The sequence below is a fragment of the Falco biarmicus genome, chromosome 5 (genome assembly GCF_023638135.1).
Source record: "Falco biarmicus isolate bFalBia1 chromosome 5, bFalBia1.pri, whole genome shotgun sequence".
NCBI classification, from domain to species: Eukaryota; Metazoa; Chordata; class Aves; order Falconiformes; family Falconidae; genus Falco; species Falco biarmicus.
Window position 1 is genome coordinate 58,604,831 of NC_079292.1, and position 19,251 is coordinate 58,624,081.

The window sequence follows — 19,251 nt, forward strand, 5'->3', positions numbered from 1 at the left end:
TTGGGGCGGCGGCCAATCGATTGTGAGGGTGGCCGTTCCGTCGTTGGCCTTCCTGTGTCAGCGGCGAATCAGTACCTGGGTGGGCGGGGCATTAACCGGAAGTTCAGTTGGGTGTGGGTCACCTCCGGGCCCGGGAAGGTGCGGGGCGGGGGCTGCGGCTTAGGGGGGTTCCGGGGGGGGGGGGGCGGGGACGGGGACCCTGTCCGTGTGGCCTTCTTGGCTAGGGCGGCTTGCTTTCAGGGGCTGGAGGAGGGAGCTGGGCCCCCTTAGCGGGAGTATCCTGCCTTCTGGGGCTGGAGGAGCAATGAGGCCTCCCGTGACTTAGGAGTGGCCTTCCCTACCGGGCTGGGGGGCTGAGGGAGGAACTGTGCCCTATTCCACTGGTGGGAGCTGCTGGGACCCTCTGGCTAAAGGAATCAAGCCCCATGGTATCGGGGGAATGGGGATCCCGTGGCTGGGGGGCCTGCCCTATGCGTCGGAAAGAACAGGCCCGGCGGGAGGGCTCTGCTCTGTAGGGCTGTGGGAAATGCGAACCCTGTGCCTACCTCATAGAAATAGGGAGGAATCTGGGGTCTGTATCTGGGGGCTCCGGGGTGGGTGGGACCTACAGCAGTGTGGCTGAAGCTGCACTGGGCTGGCAAGGGCTGGGCTTAGGGGGAGTAAGCGCTCCTGTTCGATGCCCTATGTGTTTCTATCTAGGGCAGGTCCTGGCTTGGGGGCTGCCCTGCTGAGAGGACTGTGAGTGAGGCACTGCTGCAGTGGGACTGGCCATGAGGTGCACCCACCCCACATGCCTCCTCCTCTTCCCACAGATGGCCCAGAGGCTGGTGCTCCGGCAGCTGCTGTCCCTTACCTCCAGGACACTGCCTCCCCAGGGCCCCCTGGCACCCCACGGCAGGGCCTTCGGCACCTCAGCAGCCTGCAGAAGCACCTTCAATGTGCAGGACGGCAGTGACTTCCAGGACCGGGTGGTGAACAACCCCAAACCCGTTGTGGTGGACTTCCATGCACAGTAAGTTCCCACACACACAGCTCTTGAGCCTCTTTCTGCCATCAAACATGTAGGTGTGTCCCCTGCTGCTTTCCTGACACAGTGGCATTCCGGGTGCACTGGGGATGTGAAGGCTTCCCAAGCTGTGGAGCTGCCACATCTGATGTGGAAAGGTGCTTCTGCCTCTGTGGCGCAATCCGTAGAGATTTAACTGATTGGGTTGCACCACTGTGGGCATAGCTACACCCTGCAGGAGTGTAGAACACTAGTGCCTGGAAGGCACTCCCCAGGGCAGCATGGCTGCACCTCCCAAGTGCTTGGGTGTCACCCTGGTGCTGGCATTGAATCATCCTGCAAAAGACACCTCAAGATAAAATCTCTGATGCCTCCCTTTTTTAACTTTGTGGATTAAACCTCCTCTTAAAAACACTAAATGATGTTAAAGAGCCATGGAAGAATACTGCGCTTGGTGTACCCCTGCACCATCATGTTGCATCTTTCAGGTTTTCTTACGCTGCATGCTCTCGAGGCAGGGATCTTGACAGCAAATGCCTTTATGTATTAATAATAGCCACTGATACCAACAGCAGCATTTGTTATCAATAAAAAAGTTGACATTCTCTTGCTAGTAAAAATATTCCTAGATGTTATCTGCTGGATTAACAATACTGATTATCTTTGTTTTCTCAAATATTTTCACAGACCCACAGTGCTGTCATGTGAGCCTGTTGTGGCCGATTCTGGGCAAACACTATGAAACAGCCCAAAAACTTCTGCTCTAAATAGACCAAACTGACAAACCAAAATGAATGTTAATTGGGATCATCCAGGGAGGAGAGGACAAATGATTGAAAGCCTGAAACCTGGTATAGAGGGAGGCTAAAGAGGAAAAAAGTTTTCCAGAGCTTCAGGGTTTTTTTTAAAAAGGGCACTTGGAGCTTTAATTTATGTTTTCCTTGAACTGAGTTCATACTATGCTAATGTGCAGTCAGAGGATGTAGGGGATGTTTTCTGTGTACAGGGCCTTGCAGTCTGCTGTTACTGCATCTGGGCTTGGAATAGGTGGTCTCTCTTTGAACAGATGTGATGCCTCTGTAAGTTTTGCAGCTAAAGGGGAGTTTCTGTAAACCCTGTGGTGAGTGTGGAGGGGATGTCTGTGATTTGATAATTGGCATAAAACGATTTGAGTGTGGGCTGTGACCCCCACACCTGGCAGCAGCACTTGCTCTAGGGCAATTTTGTGGTCAGCAGGGTCACAGCTTTGCACGTACACACCAGTGAGGATGCAAAGCAGGGTAGGGATGAACAGCTAAGAAGAGGAGGCAGGAGGACCACCAAGGCTGGCAGAGCAGACTGTGGTATGGTCAAAATGACATCAAAATGCTTACCGCAAATGCTGAATGGTGACCTCTTCTTCTACTCAGCTCCCACCACCACAGGAACACACAGATAAAAACCCTTTGACAGCTCTGTTGTGAGGGAAACGTTTTTCTAAATCATGGTTTGGGAATGGTATTCCCAACCTGGTTCTTGAATGGAACAGCAGTGGTGGTAAAGGCACTGCTGTACCAGCAAGCCTTCCACAGCTGCTGCTGTGCTTACCTCCTCTGATGTCCCCTCTCCTCTTTCTCTGTCAGGTGGTGTGGCCCCTGCAAGATCCTAGGCCCCAGGTTAGAGAAGATGGTGGCCAAGCAGGAGGGGAAGGTGCTGATGGCGAAAGTGGACATTGACGATCACACAGACCTTGCTATTGAGTACGAGGTAGGAGCCAGAAAAGTGCAGACTTTATTTTGCTGGTAGTGCAAAGAAGGTCCTTCCCTGGGGAGAGGTGTGCCTGCATGGCAGTGGTGTTGGTGGTGAGGAGAAGCCCAGTGCCTACCAGTTCCTGACCCCTTGGGTCACTTGTGAGTAGGTGGATTTCACTGCTTGGCTTTTCTTGCTCATGCTCAGCATCCCCACATCTAATTTTGCAGAAAGGTGTCCTCTGAGCCTTGCAGGCATCTGTCAACATAAATGCTTGCTTGGTGTTGAGGAGCCTGCAGCATATACAGAGTGTTTTACTGTGTGCATGGGCTGCTCAGGTGCAGGGCAGGAACATGAAGTAGCAAGCCCCAGTCTGCTCTGCTCTTGAATGTTGTTCTTAATGCAGACAGCCTGTCCCTCTCTTTCCCTTCCTTGTTCAAGATTTTTTGCTGGGTTTTGTTGGGACAGGTAGGAGCCAAGTTGGAGAGCACACATGAGCAACAGGAGCATTCATCCCGCTCTTGACAAGCACAGACCTTGGTGCTTACACTAGTTTTTTACGCGTCTGTTGGGTGTGTACCCTGCAGTGCCTTGCTCCCAGGAAGGAGCAGAGTGACTGGAGAAGGCCATGGCTTTGGTTTACATGATTTATGTATTTTTGCCCTGTGTCAATGAATAGGTTAGTTTAAGAAACACAAAAAATTCTCTGACAACTGTGCTCACCTCCGTTGTCTCTCCTTGTAAACAACTCGGTCTATGGAGACAGGGCATCCTGCTGCTGTGTTTTACAGGGAGGAAAGTGCTTAATTTTCACTTGTATATCATGCGGATGGAGCTACTCCCCCTCTGCAGATGAAGTCCTGCTCCCAGGGTGGAGGTTCAACAGGAAGCTCCTCAAGTTGCCCAGCAAAGTGTGAACCATCTCCTGAGCAAGCTGTCATTTTATTGAGTCTGGAGGAGACTGTGCCGTTCCCACACCCTGCCGAGCCAGAAGAAGAAGGAAGCGGAAACAGCTTGTTGCCTCCCACTCTTTCCCGAGGAGACCTTTCTGCCTGTGCTGTGGTGGAGTGTCCACCCAGCTGGCACCCACAATCGTGCCTTGCAGCTTCTGCAAGATGAGCATGGGAGCCTCCGGTGCTCTGGCAGATATGCCCCGGGCCAAGGAAGATGGCTGCTGGCTCCTGAGCAGTGCTCAGTGTGTGGCAAGCCCGAAGGCTGCATAGCACAAGGGTGCTGGTAAGAAGTTGAAGACCGTGAGATTGTTTCAGTGGTGGTCAGAAAGTGGGTAAATCCTAATAGATGCAGTCAAAGCTCTGGTAGCAACAACCCTAAGGAGAAAAGGAGAAGAGAATATAGAGATGATTAGCTCAACACTTGTATTGTTCCAAGCCTTCCAGAAGATTGAATTAGTTGTGATTACAAGAGGATAATATCAGATGACTGGAAAATGGCAGAGTGTGTGCATGTGAATAAAGGTCTTTTAAACAGAGGCTGAAAATTCCCCAAGTTGTGCAGGTTTGATGATAGGCTGCTTGTACTCTCCCACTGGCTGGTGAGTGAGCAGCTGCACAGCCTTCAGTGTACACGCATTTGTCTGCAGGGTCCCTGTTTTGCAGCCCTGGTGACGTAGGTGCAGGCAGGACTGAGGCTGCAGGCAAGGGCCAGCTTCCAGCAACTCATTCTAGAGCCTTATATACAAACATGATGAAGTTTTTGTTTAGCAGGAGGGTCTGGAGGTCGTTGCTGCCTCCTCTGCTGTCAGGAGTGATGTGTTTATCTGGTCTTGGCTATTATCCTCATGGCTAAAACCCCACCCCTAGGCAGTGTCTGAGAGTAGGATAGCTGCAGATGGTTAGGTGTAAAGGAGAAATTTTTGCTTTGATCTTTATAGTTTGGGGCATCTTTTTTAAGGCAGAAGTTTGGTTCGTGTGCTGAGCACGCGCTTGGTTTTGCTCGTCTTCTTTCTGGGAAGTTGCCACTTAAGGAGATGTGAGCATAAGGGCTGATGGGAAGACACTAAATCGAGATCAAAGAGGGACCAAAGGTAGTGTTTAGGAGAGATCAGGAAAACCAGAGGTGGTATTTGGAAGGGATCAGAAAAGATTTGCTTTAAAGCCATTCCATTGGGGATCAGATGTCTGCAGGCTGAGAAAGTTTTTGTTCTGGGGGTTCTCGGTGTCTGTGCCGCCCCCACAACTCCTCCACTAGCTGCCCGGAAGTCTTCATCCACGTTTATTCCCCTGCCCACACACGCAGCCGCCCGCTTGCTGCCCGATTGCACAAGCTCCTCTTCAGCAGCCTCCTTGGTGCAGGGGGAGGCAGGACTAGGGAGAGACACCCCCTGGAAGAGCCAAGGAATGCAGTCACATTCCTTCACACGGGCTGCCGTCTGCCCTTGGCTCCCGGCTGTCCCGGCTTAGCACTAAGCGGGGATGCATTTCCTGCGACTAGAAACGACCCTGGCGCCTTTCCCTGTCCAGTTATGCACAGCACAGAAGTTCTTTCTCTGGGGATTCCTGCTTATATCTAACACCTTTCATCTCTGGTTGTGGCTTTTCTCTGCTGCTCCAGCCCACTCCTGACCTCTCTCACCCCAAAAGCAGAAGGGGAGAAGGAATACTTTTTTGTTTAATCTGCTGTCTCTTGAAATTCTTTAGATTCATCTCTTGCCTTGGCCCATTGCCTGCATGTGTGGCCACTGGGAAAGGGCAGCCCCTTCTCCGGCCGCTGCGAGTAGGCAGCTCAGGAGAGCTGCTGGATACAGGGACAGTCATTCATCAGCGGAGCTCAGCCCTCTGTTACACCTTGTTCTGAAGCCTGGGTGAAATCCTTCCCCGTGCTGCACTGTGTGGCATCCAAGCTTGTATAAAATCCCAGTTTCAGATGGGAGAGAATTCCCTTAGTACGGATGCTGCCAGGAATAGCCTGGATGGCTGCATATATCTGTAGTCAGCGCTGATCAAAAGCAGCCTGACTTTTTCTCTAGAAATGCCTTGAGAGAGGAGGAGGGTTTGTTTAGATTCAGGGCAGATGGGACCAAAAAAAAAAGAAGAGGAAAAAAGTCCGCAACTTTGTGTTCTAGAAATTCCCATGACATTTGCTTCTCAAGCAGCAAAAAAAAAGTACGTGCTCCATTAATGAGCTGCCCTTGCTGCAGCTAGAAGGAAGGAAGCTGTCGGAAGTGTTTTCTGGGCAGAGGCAAGTTTCTCAGTGCCTTCTGTTCTCACCCAGCTCTGCAGTGCCAGCCCCAGGTCGGCCACACGTTCCTGGGGTTTGCTCACCCACACGAAAAGGGGAAGCTCATGGGTGCACTGGTCAGCGTGCAGAGCCCTGTAACTCTGTGTTAGCTTGTTCATAGTGCTTCAAAGAGTCAACCGTTCCCTACCCCAGGCTGTAACGGCCGGATGCTTGGACTTGCTGGTTGGGCATGTTGGTTTTTTGAATGGAGCTGGGGCAACTCCGCTCATTATTAACCCACTTTGCAAGAGGGAGGCGCAGTGGAGGTTTGCCCTTCTTAGGGAGGAAGAGACCAGCTGAGTGCAGCAGTGCTGGTACGGTTAAAATCACAAGGGAGCGTGTTGACGGCACCGTCGCCAGCGCCGGGGCCGAGACCTCTGGACACGCTGCCACCAGTCACTAGGAGGAGCTGAAGATCGTGCGATGCGGCAGCCCCGGCGCTCCTGTCCCTTCGGATGAGACTGCACAAGGCCTGGAGGACAGACTGCGGGGAGCCACGCCGGACTGGCCAGCTGGGACCGGGTGGGAAGAGAAGCACAAAATGTCCCTTTCATCTTCAGGCTCCCGATGGGAGAAAAGCCAGCCCTCTGGCGGGTTTCCCAAGGAAGGATTTGCAGATGCTTGCTGGCAGTAGGGGGGGGGGCAGTGCATGCGAGAAGTCCCTGCAGGCTGGCAGGGACGCGGAAGGCAAGATGAGGACAGGACTTGTTTTGGGGGTGCGAGCTTTGCAGAGGTAAGGGCACCAAAGCTGTGGGGTCAGAAACATGACCAGATGTCACTGCAGCTCTCTGAGCTTTGGTTGCTTCTTCTCTGCCATGTCCCTGGGGTCTCTTCTGTCGCTGGTCAGCCGGCAAGTCCCTGGGGAGCGTAGTCATTTCCACTGCTGTCCTCTTGGATAATTCTCAGAAAACTGTCCTGGGCTAAAAAAGCAGCATCCAGAGCAGCGCAGCTGCCTACTGGCTCTGGGCAGAGGGACTTTTTGACTTCTTACCTAATCATCAGGGATCTGCAGTGGACAGCCACTGGTGTGTGACCACCTAAACCACTGGAAACAGTAGTAGAAAAGGAAAGATGGGTTGGAGGAGGTTGTGGTAGGACGGAGCAGGAAATCTGCCTGTGCAGTGATCAGGGCGGGGACCTTCCTCCAGCTCCAGTCCTGTCTGAAGAAGAACATGGGTAGAGTTTGATACCAACCTGGCCATAAGACGTCCAAAGGTTGTCAAGTCTGAGAGATGTCCTGGTAAAAGACTGGGTTGGTTTGTTTGCTTATGACATGACAAAAGGGAAGGAGAAGAGGAATTTGTACTGGGGCAGGGGGGAAAGCTTTGCCTTGCTGTTTTTATATTAGCTTTGGTTTTGTCTTTAAAATGTTGGGTCTTTTTTAAACTTGGAAAGCTGCTCAGCCTTGACTTAGTGCAACATAAGTCAGTGCAGAGAGGAGTCCACAGAGAGAGGAGGAACATAGATCTCAGCTGGCCTGTGTTCTGCAAGCAGACACGTTACCCTTGAGCTGTATGCTCAGCTCCCTTATAGCTGCTTCTGTAGAGCCCCATTTGGGGCCACCAAGGTGCAACTAGGCTCCCTGCAGCCTCTGCTCACCTGTGTCTCCCTGTTTCTCTTGCTCCCAGGTGTCAGCAGTGCCAACTGTGCTGGCTATGAAGAATGGAGATGTTGTGGATAAGTTTGTGGGGATAAAGGATGAGGATCAGCTGGAGGCATTCCTCAAGAAACTCATTGGAGCCTGAATTAGAAGGGTGACTGTACCTCTGTCTCTGGACACGTCCGCATTGTGCATTCCTTGCCTGAGAGAGCTGAGGGGCATGTGAACTGGCTGCCTTGTACAGCCTGGGGTTTTTTTCTGTTTTGGGGTATTTAGGAGATGGACAGTGCTGTTACTCTTCCCTCCCACTCCCACTTCTCTTGAGCAGCAGTAGTTGTAAAGGGTGCTGAGGAGTGGGGCTGCTTTTTCTCAAAATGGGGAATACGGCTGGAGTTAGGAGCCTGTGTTTTATCAGAAAAGAGCTGACGTGCGAAGCTGCAGTTAAGAGCAGGAATGTTTTTCTCTTTGCCTAGCATCTGATAGCCCAGAGCAGAGGGCAGCTGCTCCCTGCAAGATGTGGGTACATACCTGCCCTGGGTGGGTTTGTTTAAAGCTGAGAATGCCTCTGCCTTGTCTGTGAAATCTGTCTCTTTGTCCTTCTCCTCGTGTTGCTGCAACAGGTACAGCTCCACTAATCCATGGGCTCCCATCATAATTTTATAAGAGGAAATAGAAAACAGAAGTATTTTATGGATCTCCTTTTGTATGTCTGTAATGAAGATAACTTTATTGGTCACTGCTGTCTAGCTGGAGAATAAAACTTGATTCTCAGAAATCGCAGGGAAGTCCCTTGTCTGTCCAGAAAGGTGAGAGGGGGTATCAGCAGCACACTGGCTGGTTTCTGCTGATGAGCTGGGAGAACACAGGTTATGACTTGATCCCTGCTAAAAGGAAATGTGCTGAAAAACAAACAAGTGGATTACTTTCACAGGGCTTCCAGTGCTGCTTCTAGGACTCCCTCTGGGTGCTGCTGGATCCCGGAGGAAGGACTGTTCTCCTGTGCACAGAGGAATAGTGGCTCACTGCACACAAGGAACCTGAGCTGTGCTCACTCCCCCCATGCTTTTCTCGCTCCTTTCCTGCCCGAGGAGCCTGAGACCCTCCCTTTCCCTTGTGTAAATGATTAAATCTGCTCATGCAGGTAAGCCCTGTTAAAAGGCAGTCTTTTGACTTTAATTACCCTGACCTTTAGACTAAGGGAGGCAGCTGTGTGCTCCTATCGCAAGCAGCCTTCAGCCCTTCCCATCTCTTCCTCCTCCTCCCTATATACACCTGTTACCAGTCAACCTGGCTTCTAAGTGCTCCCAGTCTCCTCATCTGCTTGTAGGTAGAGTACAGCACCACGGCTGGTGCCTGCTGTAATGCTTCGTTCCAGTGTACTTACCTAAAGCTGCACAAGAACATTGTAAGTGCTTAATGACTATGGACAAGCTGGTTGTGTTTTTTTTTATTTTTTCCTTCCCAGCTTCTGTTTCCTTCAGTCACTCTTACATCTGCTTTGGCTCTGCTCCATTTCACCTCCCTGCCATAAGTTGTTACAAGCCATGAGGCAATTTTTTTCTGCACCTTTGCAGTAACTATTTATGACCCTTGAAGGAGCAGAGGTGTGGCAATCCAAGTTCTGCATGTCTTGCTGCAACTGCAGTGCTGCAGGTATCACTACTCCCACCTGTTTCCATCACCCCCAGGGCCTGGGCAGCAGCACAAGGTGGTGCTGGTCCCCAGAAATGGGTACATCCCGGTTGAGGCTGGGCTATCTCACCACTGGTGTGCTGCTAGAGGTGTCACTTGGATGTAATTTGGTAAGGAACTGTTACTATCGGTAAAACCTGGCATTTTATTTTATGTGGGAGACCACAGAAGCTGTGCTGCTCGTGTCCTGCTCATGTTTCAGGCAAGGCCATTTCCCCTGCCGTTGCAGTGTTCCTGCTCTGTAAACACTTCTAGTAAAGGCTGTCTCCATTTTCCTGCATGAGCAGGAAAAATAGGGGAACAGCGTCATGTACCCAACAATAGTCAACTTTCATGCTTCACCATCCTACAGAACAGGAAAAAACACAGTGACTTTGCATTGTGTAATTAAGGGGCAGTATAAATTAGCTATTTTATCACTTCCTTCTGAGGAAAAGTGGAGCTAAGGTGTAATTCAGCTATTAAAGCACCAGCATGCTTTAGGGTGCATTATGTGAAAGCTGCAACTTGTTTCTTTAAGTGGTGAAAACCCACATACATGGTACCCTGTGGAAGCCCTTGAGAAACAGTGTTAACAGGTGGAGAGGAGGAGTGCGGGGGCAGCCTGAGATTCCCCCAGCGCTTTGTACAGTTTTCACTGCAGGATGAGACTTAAAAGCGCAAGGATGTTTTCTGTGGTGGGATCTTAATTCAGCTCCTTGTTTGCAGACTGCTAGGGGAGGCTTCAGGGATTCCCACAGCTGCTGTTAATAACAGAGGGCATGCAAGCGGGAAGCACTAGCAGCAGTGTATTTATGTAGTGGTTAAAAGCAGAGCTGGACAGCAATTTTCATGCCACCTGAATGTGATGCTGGTCTTTCCCAAGAGGAAAGAGTGAAACAACAGGTAATTCCTCAGAAGTAGCTGCTTTTTCCATGTCAGCCGTGAAAATGTTTGCTGTCTGCTTACTCCAGCAAGGATGCAGTTGGTTTTCCCTTTTGGAGTTAAGCACATAGAATGCTCCTCTGATCTGTTAAGCATTTGTTCTCTCCTGCCAGAGCCTACCTATATTACAGTAGCTTTCTCAGCTTCTAATGTTGCTATTTTAAAAGGACATGGCGGTCAGTGCCTTCCCAAGGGGAGCAAAGCTCAGCTAAACCCACTTCTCCCTCCCTAGGTATGTTCTGAAACCCAGTGCCGAGTTCCCTGCTGGAGGTCAGACACAGAGAGGCTCTGTCCTCACAGTCTTGTCCAAAGCAGAAGCTTTACAGTTGTTTCTGCTGGCTTTACAGTTGCATCAAGCCTTAACACAGCTGCTCCTCTCCCCACGATGTTTGTGCCATCCTGCTGACCTCCACGTTAGCCTCCAGTTGCTCTGAGCCACGGTGCGTGTGTGCAAGGAGGGAGAGCTGCGCTGCCTCCTCTGCTAGGGGTGCCACGCCAAGACCAGCTTCAAGTGCTGGTAGAGGATGGAAAATTCCGGTTGCCTAGCTGGCAGCACGCAGTGGGCTGTGTATATGTGGTCCTTTGAAGGGGACAGTTTTGGCCACATTTGGCTCCAGTGAGGTCTGGCCTCAGCAGCCCGGGCACCCAGCACTGACAGTAAATCCTTTGCTTTATCAACATATTACATGATTCCTCCTATGCAGAGAACAAAACAAAGCCCAGCTCCATGTCAACAGGGAAACGGCCGCCACTGATGCTGGTTTGGCAGGGCCTTTCACCAGCCCTGCCAGGCTGTTTGCCCTAACAGTTTGTTAATCAGTTTGAGCTTTTCCCCCACCACCTCATTTTTCTCAACTAAGTAATTATAGGATTCAGACAGAATCGGCAATTAAATTCTCCAACACTGCAAGGCTGTTAGCAGCAACATTAAGCATAGCGTTGTTCAAAACTGTTGCTGAATTGCGTTAAGCGCTCACTGTGAGCTTCAGTTTCATGCAAGTTAAAGAATAACCAGCTCGCACAGCTGCAATATCCTAAGCAATAAAAAAATCAAACTACCATGGGCTTGACTTCCAGAACAAAACCAAACTAGATCACTTGTGACACAGTCCTGTCCTTGTTACCTGCCCCTGCAACCCACCCAGACTCAAGTCCATCACCACACACAGGGTACCTTCCTGCCGCTCTCCTCAAGGGCGTGGGGTGCACTTGTGAGCTTTGTGGTTTCTCTGCCTCTGCAGCTTCATAACTTCAGCAACACTTTCACTCTTAAACCCTTTCTCTTGCAAAAGCCAGACGCTGCCACTTTTGGCAAAGCCAGAGGAGCCAAATGGGTGGAAACAGGAGACCTCTGGGGAGAGCTTGAAAATGTGGCACTCCACGTCCCAGTGGAGAAGGAGCAAAGAGAAACCCTGTGGCTGCCTTCCTGGTGGCAAGAGGTCCCTGCCGGTCAGGGACATGGGGAATCTGGTCCTGTGAGGAGAGGCCAGAGGGGGATGCTGGCCCTGTGGATGGAGGATAACTGGTGGCTGTGGGCAACAGGGCAGCACTCAACCTCCCACCTGCCCGTGTCGACTTCCTGTGCCCTGATAATCCAAACAGCCGCAATAAAAATGCACTGAAATTGTTGGGGTTTTCTCCGTGGTCTGCAGCTTCTGTGAAGTTATGTCTGAACATATATATGTATGTGTGTTTATCCACTCATGTACTCTTGTTCTCTGTTGTGGAGAGTGCCAGGAGCTTCTGGGGCTCACAGATGTCCCCAGCAGCTGTAGCTACTGATGGAACAGGACAGGAGCCAGCCTGCTTTCTCTCCCACTCAGGGGAAGGCATCTACTTCAAGTTGCCCAGAGGCTACAAAACGCTCCAGGTTTCCGGAGAGGATGGTGACCTCTGGCCACCCACGTGGCAGCAACTCCTCCACGCTGGTCCCACGCAGCTGGCAGCGAGAGGGTGTTTGTCCTGGCCGGCCGGCTCCCCAGGCATAGCTTCACAACCTTGGGACAAAGAGGAGCTGCGTTCCCCGAGGTCGTTTTCTTGCTCCATCTTGAGGCAATAACGCTTCCCCAGTTCCCCGTGGGGCCTGTAGCTGTGGGCACAGGCACTGCACGACTCCTTTCCTTGCAAGTGGCTTTAACCGCAGGGCCACGCCATGCTGCAACCAGCAGGTAACGAACGCCCTGGCTCTAGCTAGCACAGCAGCTGCGATGGAGACCGAGTGTCGTACTGTGTGCAAGCTCCGGCACGCCTGCCGGTATTTATATAACATTGTTTTGCTTTAATCTGGCTTTTAAAGTAAATTGTCAAAGCTCTGTTCACTAGGAAGCTTTTTTTTTTTTTTTTTTTTTTTTTTTTGACTGGAAGTTTTGTCTTTCAAAGCTCGGCTAGTTTTGAGTGATGCTGAAACACCCCATTTGCAGTGGCTTTTTGTTCCACACCGGTATTGTTCAGGCAAAGTGGTTGTTTTCTTTTCATCCTGGCATAGCTCAGGAGTGACTGCATAGTCTGAGCTCAAACTTTCTAAAAATACTCATCTGTGAAGAGAGATCCAGCATGGCAGTGTTCAGACCCAGAGATTAACTTCTTGGGAAGGTGTGGTGCTCTGAAAAAGAAGCTGGTGGCACTGTCATGCGAATTCTCGGCACTGTAATCCCTGAAGCTGCAACACGTGGCAGGCAGAGAAGACCTGCAGTGCTGCGGGTCTCTCTGGGGTGCTGGGACCCAGGTACAGGGGGAGTTCACGCAGTGCCTGCAGAACCAGCCCAGGGAAAACGCTGTCTGTGGGAAGGCTGTTGAGCGACTCAGAATTCATAAAGAAAAGCACTTCTTGCTGCTTGGAGAAGCAAGGCTGAACGATGAGGTTGCTCCTCACCAGAGGCTGGTCTTCATAACCACATCCTCTTGTCGGAGCATGAGACAGGCAGCTCCGGGGGAAGGGAGGATGGCAGAGGCAGAGCAAAGATCAGGCAAATGACAAATTGCAGGAAAGCATGTGGGAGTTCCTTTTTGTCTTTCCACTGGCTGATTGCAGGAAGCTCCCCAGGTGACGGCTTTAGCAGCTGCTGGGACAGGAGACCTTATTGTTCTGTGCTTGTGTTTACAGCCGTGCCAGTTTTTGGCAGGAAGCTACAAGACAAAACCCTCACGTTCTTCTTTCTCACTTCTGGGTTTGCTCTCAAGGGGATGATCCTTCAGTTTAGCTCTTTCAGCTGATCCTTCAGTTTAGCTCTTTCAGCTTAGCTCAGCACCTGAGGACATCCACCTTCCCAGCCAGGCTGGGTCCCACGGTCTTCCTCCTAAGATCCTGACAGGAGCATGGAGACTTCTCGTAGAGCTCGAGAAATATTAAAGATTGCTGCTGTCATGCCTGCCACTGCATTTTTCATGCTAGACTATGTGGCAGCCCGGCACACCAACCCCCTTGTACCTGTCTGCGCCCTGTTTAGTTCCTGTTCCACTTTCCCTGGCCTTGGTCTCAAGTTCTCTTCTCAGTTTAGGTTTTCTTCGTGACACTCAGAAGAAGCACATTTGAGGTTTTCTTAATCAGTCTGGCATTGCACAGGAAGGCAGAAACTGGTAGCACCCTTGAGATGAAAAAATATGGGAACATGAGGCGCCTGTCACTGCTGGTCTCACTGGAGCCTGCGGCAAAGAAACTGGCAGCACATGGCTGTGGTCACAAGCAAACCCCTTAGGTTTCTCTCATAGCCTTGTTCTGCTGCTCCCCTATGATTCTGTGCCTTCCTGTGACGCTGTGCCCAGCTCGCGGTGGCCAGCAGCACATGGCTGACCCAACAACATGGTTTCCAGCCTCATCTTCTCCAGCCTGCAGCCAGGGGCATGGCAGCTGAGCTCTGCCAGTGCTAAATCCTGAGCTTTGTTCCCCTGCCTCCTTTTCTCCTTCCCTCCATGGGGTTTTATACTGAGGCCAGGAATTAGGGTCATGTCCCCTCTGAGGTATCAACAGGCCGTGGCTATTCTGGCTGGAGTGGCCACATGTTGGAGGCTGCTGGCAGCAAATGCCCCTGCCACAGGGCTGACAGGGCAGGCAGGTTGGTGTGTCACCAGCTCTGCTAAGGGGTGTCAGCCGGGGTTTTGCACGGAGTGGATGTGCCCAGTGTTGTAATCTCACCTGGAGAGCGCCTGGCTGCAGTTCAGCCCCCCCACGCTTGCCTGCGCCCGTGATCTCATGGGGTTTTGCAAGCGCTGACTGGGCACAGCCAGCCCACGGTGCGGGAGCTGCGGGGAAGGCACAGAGTCTGGGGTGATTCAGCCAGGGAGCCTCTCCCCCAGCTGAGTCAGGCTGTGTTCTAGCCTCTCCATGCCCTGCTGCAGGGGAGACATGCCCTCACAGACTGGGTCTCCCCAGCACTGCCGTCCCTTTGTCCCCCCAGCCCAGCATTCTGGCCCAAGCTGGTTCCCGCTGTGGCTGCTTCCTCTCCGCAGCACTGCTGCGCGCCAGCAGCTGCATCATGTCAGCCCGGCTGGGCTTTGCCGCCCTGATAAATGATCCAATTCCCGAAAGCGGGGACAGAACTGCCAACGTACAACTATCTCCCTGGGCTGAGGGGAGGGCAGCGGATGGCCAGCCACGCTCTGGGGACCTGACCGTGCATCTCATTTGTCTCCCACCAACATCGTCTCTCCCGGTGGCGTCGGTGTCTTCTCTTGCCACGCATGCAGCAGTAAGGGTAGCACCCCGGGTGTTTATATCTGTAACCCCTGCTTTGCAGAAAGGGCAGACGGGCTCTCCCTGGACAATAGGCTTTGGGGGGTCACTGGCAAAACCACTGGCCCTTCGGCAAACTGTGGCTTGGCACCTATCAGCAGTCCCATGAGTTTGGTCTGGGCGCCTCTGGAAACAAAATGCCACCTAATGGGGTGTTCTCCTGCCCCATTTCTGCCACGGCCTCTGCTGGCTCTGCCCTCCCTGCACCAGGGCAGGGGGATGGGACAGGAAGGCCCTCATTATTCAGGGATTGCTAATTAGATGGGAATGTTACCTCCAGCCCAGATGTCAGCTCTGACCTCCCACTAACCTTTGCCTGCAAATCAAAACAGGCGCAACTCTGTTTTAAAATAATAAAAATAAGCATTTGGGGTGAAGCAGGAAAACCTGGTCCTGGGGGTAAGGCTGGGGAGGGAGGAGGGCACACGACCAGATAAGCCTGGTGAGATATGCCAGGCTGCAGAGCTGGGAGGGACAGGCCAACCTGCCCCGGGCAGAGGACAAAGTCTCATGGCTTATGGTGTCTGTGCATGTATTTTGGGCCCTCTAACCTATGTCCGGCAGTGCTGATGGCACAGACACAGCTTCTCCCCTCCCATCCCAGCTGGGACCAGTAGGTCCAGAGGTGGAGCTGATAGGGAAGGTCAGCAAGGTTTGTATTTTAACTCCCTGCCTTGCTTTGGGATTTACCAGTGGGTCTCAACAGTAGATGTTGATCCCTGGAATGAGTTCTGCCTTTCAAATCTGACCTGACTGTTTTGTTCAGGCCACCTCATGTCCCCAAATTGTTTTGGGCTAAAGGAAGCTGGGCAACATGAACAGTTGGTGATTCTTGTCCTTGGCTTGTAGGACAAACTTATTTTATAGCATTTCTGTAACAAACTATAGCTGGGGAGAAAACTGCCTGACTCTGAACTGGGCCAGTCCTTTAAATACCTCGCCCTGCGTTAACCCAGGTTTACATCTCTGTTCCCCATAGCAGACTGCAGTGCTTTGCTTTCCTCCTCTGGCCTGGGGCTTAACACTCAGGCGCTCTTTACTTGGCACCCTTTGTCCTTCTGTGCTGGACATCCAGGCACCCTGGGCTGCAGCACCAAAGCTCCTTATGACAGAGGCGGGATGGGAGGTCTTGCTGCAAAATGGGGAGCGGACATGACTGGCCGAGAACCAGCACTCTCAAGCTTTCTCATTCTGCTGCAGCCTCTACAGCTTGGGGCAGCTGCTGGTTCAGCCTTGGTTCTACTCTGCCCAGTCCATCTACACCACAGGAACAAGAGTGTGGCCTGCACTGAATCGCTCCAAGCCACCTCTCCAGGGACTCCTCCTGATGGGGCTTTCAGCTGCATTAGGCAGATTGCGGGAAGCTGAGCTGGCAGTGCAGAGATGCCCTGTCCCTGCCTCCCTCCTCCCTCCCTGCCTGCAGATCATGTCCATGACCTGGTTGTCAGCCTCATACCTGACATCTTACATCCTTGTGGTACATTTTCCCTGTCCACGGCCTGGAGCTCATCTCAGCTTTCCCCATTTCCCATCTGTCGTGAAGACTTCAGAGGTATTGCTCATCACACCGCAATCCTGATATTGCAAAAGGCATCACTGATTTTCAGTGACACGTCATTCTGCCTACCATTATCTCCAAGACAGCAAGCAGGTAAAAGTTTTGAGGTCTCCTCGCTTGCCTCCTTTGAAATCACCTGCTGGCCCACTGAGTAATGGGTGTTCTTTTTTACGCTCTGAAGGTTGTGCCTCACAGTTATGACATCACGGTAGAGATGCATTGCCCTCCAGCAACACCAGCAGAGCAGAACATGATTTCTGTAGACTTCCAGTCCTAGCTACTGCCTGGTACACCCTGTCTCCCTGCGCTTCAGGATTACTGGAGCAGAGTAATAGCTGAGAAGTGAGTAATCGCGAAGCTACCCGACCAGATTTAGACCTGACTGTAAACATCTCCAATAATAAGGGAAGGAGGATCTGTGCCTGCTAAGGTGCAGAGCTGCTGAAGGAGAAGCATGTGGTGCACAGGTATGTATACGGATGGCATTCACACAATGTACCTGCAGTACAGCTCTGCTCACAGAAACCAGCACAGCTCCGCGGGCCTGAGTGAATTTGCACCCATTTCTATGACCTAATCTTCTGAGCCAACATCTACATGACAGGCAGACGTACCAGCTCCCTGCGTGACACTGTGTACATGCACTGACATATGGTGGTACTGTGCATGCACACCCCAACAAACACACTCACAACTACTCGTGCTTTTAAAAGTAGGCAGAGACACCTGCTCTCCTCCAGGAGGTGAGATAGATAGTTCCTCAGGCTGCACCAGGTGGTTCTTTACATATGCAAGAGAGACATTAGCAAACTGGAGCAACTCCTGTGGAGGAGCATGAAGCTACCCAGAGAGCTGGACCATCTGACACATCAGCAGGGGCTCAGGGATCTGGGCTGGTTTGCAAAGAGAGAAGGCTTGTGAGGGAGGGCTATCTAACCACCGCCTTCTACTACACAAATGGGGGTTATGCAGAAGGTAGAGCCAGATTGCCGGAGGTCCTCAGGGAAAGGACAAGAGGCAGGAAAGGGATCGTGGATTTGCCATCCTCAGAGATGTTCAAAACCCAGCTGGTTATGGTCCTGAGCACCCTGGTCTAACCTAAAGGCTGGTCCTGCTCCCAGCAGGTGGTTGGACTGGAGACCTCCAAACTTACCTCCTATACTAAATGATGCTGTGATTTTGGTAATCCTATATGCTTGGCAGTAGACATTCCTTAATTCAGACACTAATTGCAACCACTTGCCAGTGGGATGCTATAACAACTCCTGTGACCAGCCACACAGCAGGAGTATATTCACTATAAAGGAGGCTTTCTGGACCCTCCTGGGCTGCGATTCCCTCATAGTTTCTGACCAGCTTATTTCTGGCTGCCCATGACCGTGCATTTCCAGCACCTCTCTAGCATCCAGGTAGTCAAATGGACTGAGGAAATCATCAAGCTGGAAACATCTCTCTTTCTTTTGGTTCAAGTTTGTTTCCAGCTGGATCAGCTGGCTATGTCCTCCGGGGCTGGCAGTGAGTGTGAAGAGCAGAGGAGGGAGGGGAACAGCCCTTTAGGGGCTGCTCAGACTTGCGTTGGCTTCACACAGTCGTCAACCCCCCCCAACCCTGACCCTTATGAGGCTGAGGAGGAGTATGATGTTCCACTCTTGCAGGTTAACCTAGCTCACATCACTCATCCCCAGCGGAAGGGTGCACAGCATCTCTTGAGCCACCAACAGCCTGCAAGCAGCTAAAGGGTGGCTGCTGTGGTAAGCGCAGGAGATGGGGAGGATCACCTGAAATCACTTCCACAGCTCCTGCCCCCCTTGGCTCTTAAAATATGTGGCTTGAGAACTATAAAAACTCAGTGCATGGTAGGGAAGGTAATTTCACCTGGCAGCTCATGCACCCGCTGTGCAAACCTGGGTGTCAGAACTGGTAAGCCCATGTAGTAGCATCTAGCCCACTCAACCCTGTGTTTCTGCAACTTTAATGTAGCTACAACTACAAGAAGCGTATTATAGAGGAAGCTCTCGGCGCCTGTTTCCTCTCTTATAAAACAGAGATAACTGCCTCCTGGAGTGCTAAATGTGACTGGTTTTGGTGAAGATTGCTGAGTGCTGGCAGTCAGCATGTGCTTTGTCCTCTGGAAGGCCAGCCTTCTGCAGCTCACAAGTGGCACGGCTAACCCCTGCCTTCCGCCTGCTGTTCCTTCCTGAAATATGCCAGTGTTCACCGAAGGGGACGGGTCCTGTGACAGCTTTTTCCTCCCCCTTGGGAGAAATTGAGTCACACCAAGGTGATGTCCTATGGGCTTGCAGCCGGCCCAAAAACAGAGTTACAGCCTGAATTCCCACTGAGCGTACCCTTCTCCCCATCCCAGCCCCTGTATGCATGTCACTTAACTTTTCATGTGTTGGTTTAATGAACTTGTGTCAGGAATTTTATGTGCATAGCAACCTTATCTGATGACAGTGACATTTTTATCATGTTTATGTTTGGTTTTATTTGTGACCAGTCTCCAGCGTAGTTCAGCTGGGTGGATTGCATGGGGTTGAAACGTGTAAGAACTCAGTGCGCACGCTGGCAGCTCAGCCAGAGACACTGAGGGGCTCTGAAGCACATCCAGAGGCAAAAGGATCGAAGTTTGTGCACCAGATTTGCCAGCTGCAGCCTTTCACACACTCGCTAGTGCCTGACAAGCAACACTGGGAGGGCCGAGGGGAGCGTTGTTTGTTTTTCCTTTCTTTTTTTCTTCCGGTTCTCAGTACTATCACGACCAGATGGGAATAGGT

The 19,251-nt window shown here is 51.7% G+C and overlaps 1 protein-coding gene across 3 annotated transcripts; it reads left to right on the forward strand.

The window, feature by feature from the left end:
* The first annotated feature begins 16 nt into the window (after positions 1 to 16).
* On the forward strand, positions 17 to 8,348 carry TXN2 (thioredoxin 2). Of its 3 annotated transcripts, none has more exons than XM_056340030.1 (4): positions 17 to 138; positions 813 to 1,012; positions 2,629 to 2,752; positions 7,600 to 8,348. In XM_056340030.1, exons 2-4 carry the CDS (start codon positions 813 to 815, stop codon positions 7,714 to 7,716), a joined length of 441 nt encoding a protein of 146 aa, XP_056196005.1. In that variant the 5' UTR covers positions 17 to 138; the 3' UTR covers positions 7,717 to 8,348. The 3 variants fall into 3 exon arrangements, with proteins under 3 accessions (XP_056196005.1, XP_056196006.1, XP_056196004.1); XM_056340031.1 differs by having other exon boundaries at positions 85 to 106; XM_056340029.1 differs by lacking the exon at positions 17 to 138 and adding an exon at positions 226 to 428.
* Positions 8,349 to 19,251: the final 10,903 nt, after the last annotated feature.

What these genes read in the sequence shown, in the direction of transcription:
- TXN2 (XM_056340029.1), top strand. An exon ending in GTGGTGGACTTCCATGCACA is followed by an intron (nt 1,013 to 2,628) that starts GTAAGTTCCCAC and finishes TTTCTCTGTCAG; the next exon opens with GTGGTGTGGCCCCTGCAAGA. An exon ending in ACCTTGCTATTGAGTACGAG is followed by an intron (nt 2,753 to 7,599) that starts GTAGGAGCCAGA and finishes TCTTGCTCCCAG; the next exon opens with GTGTCAGCAGTGCCAACTGT.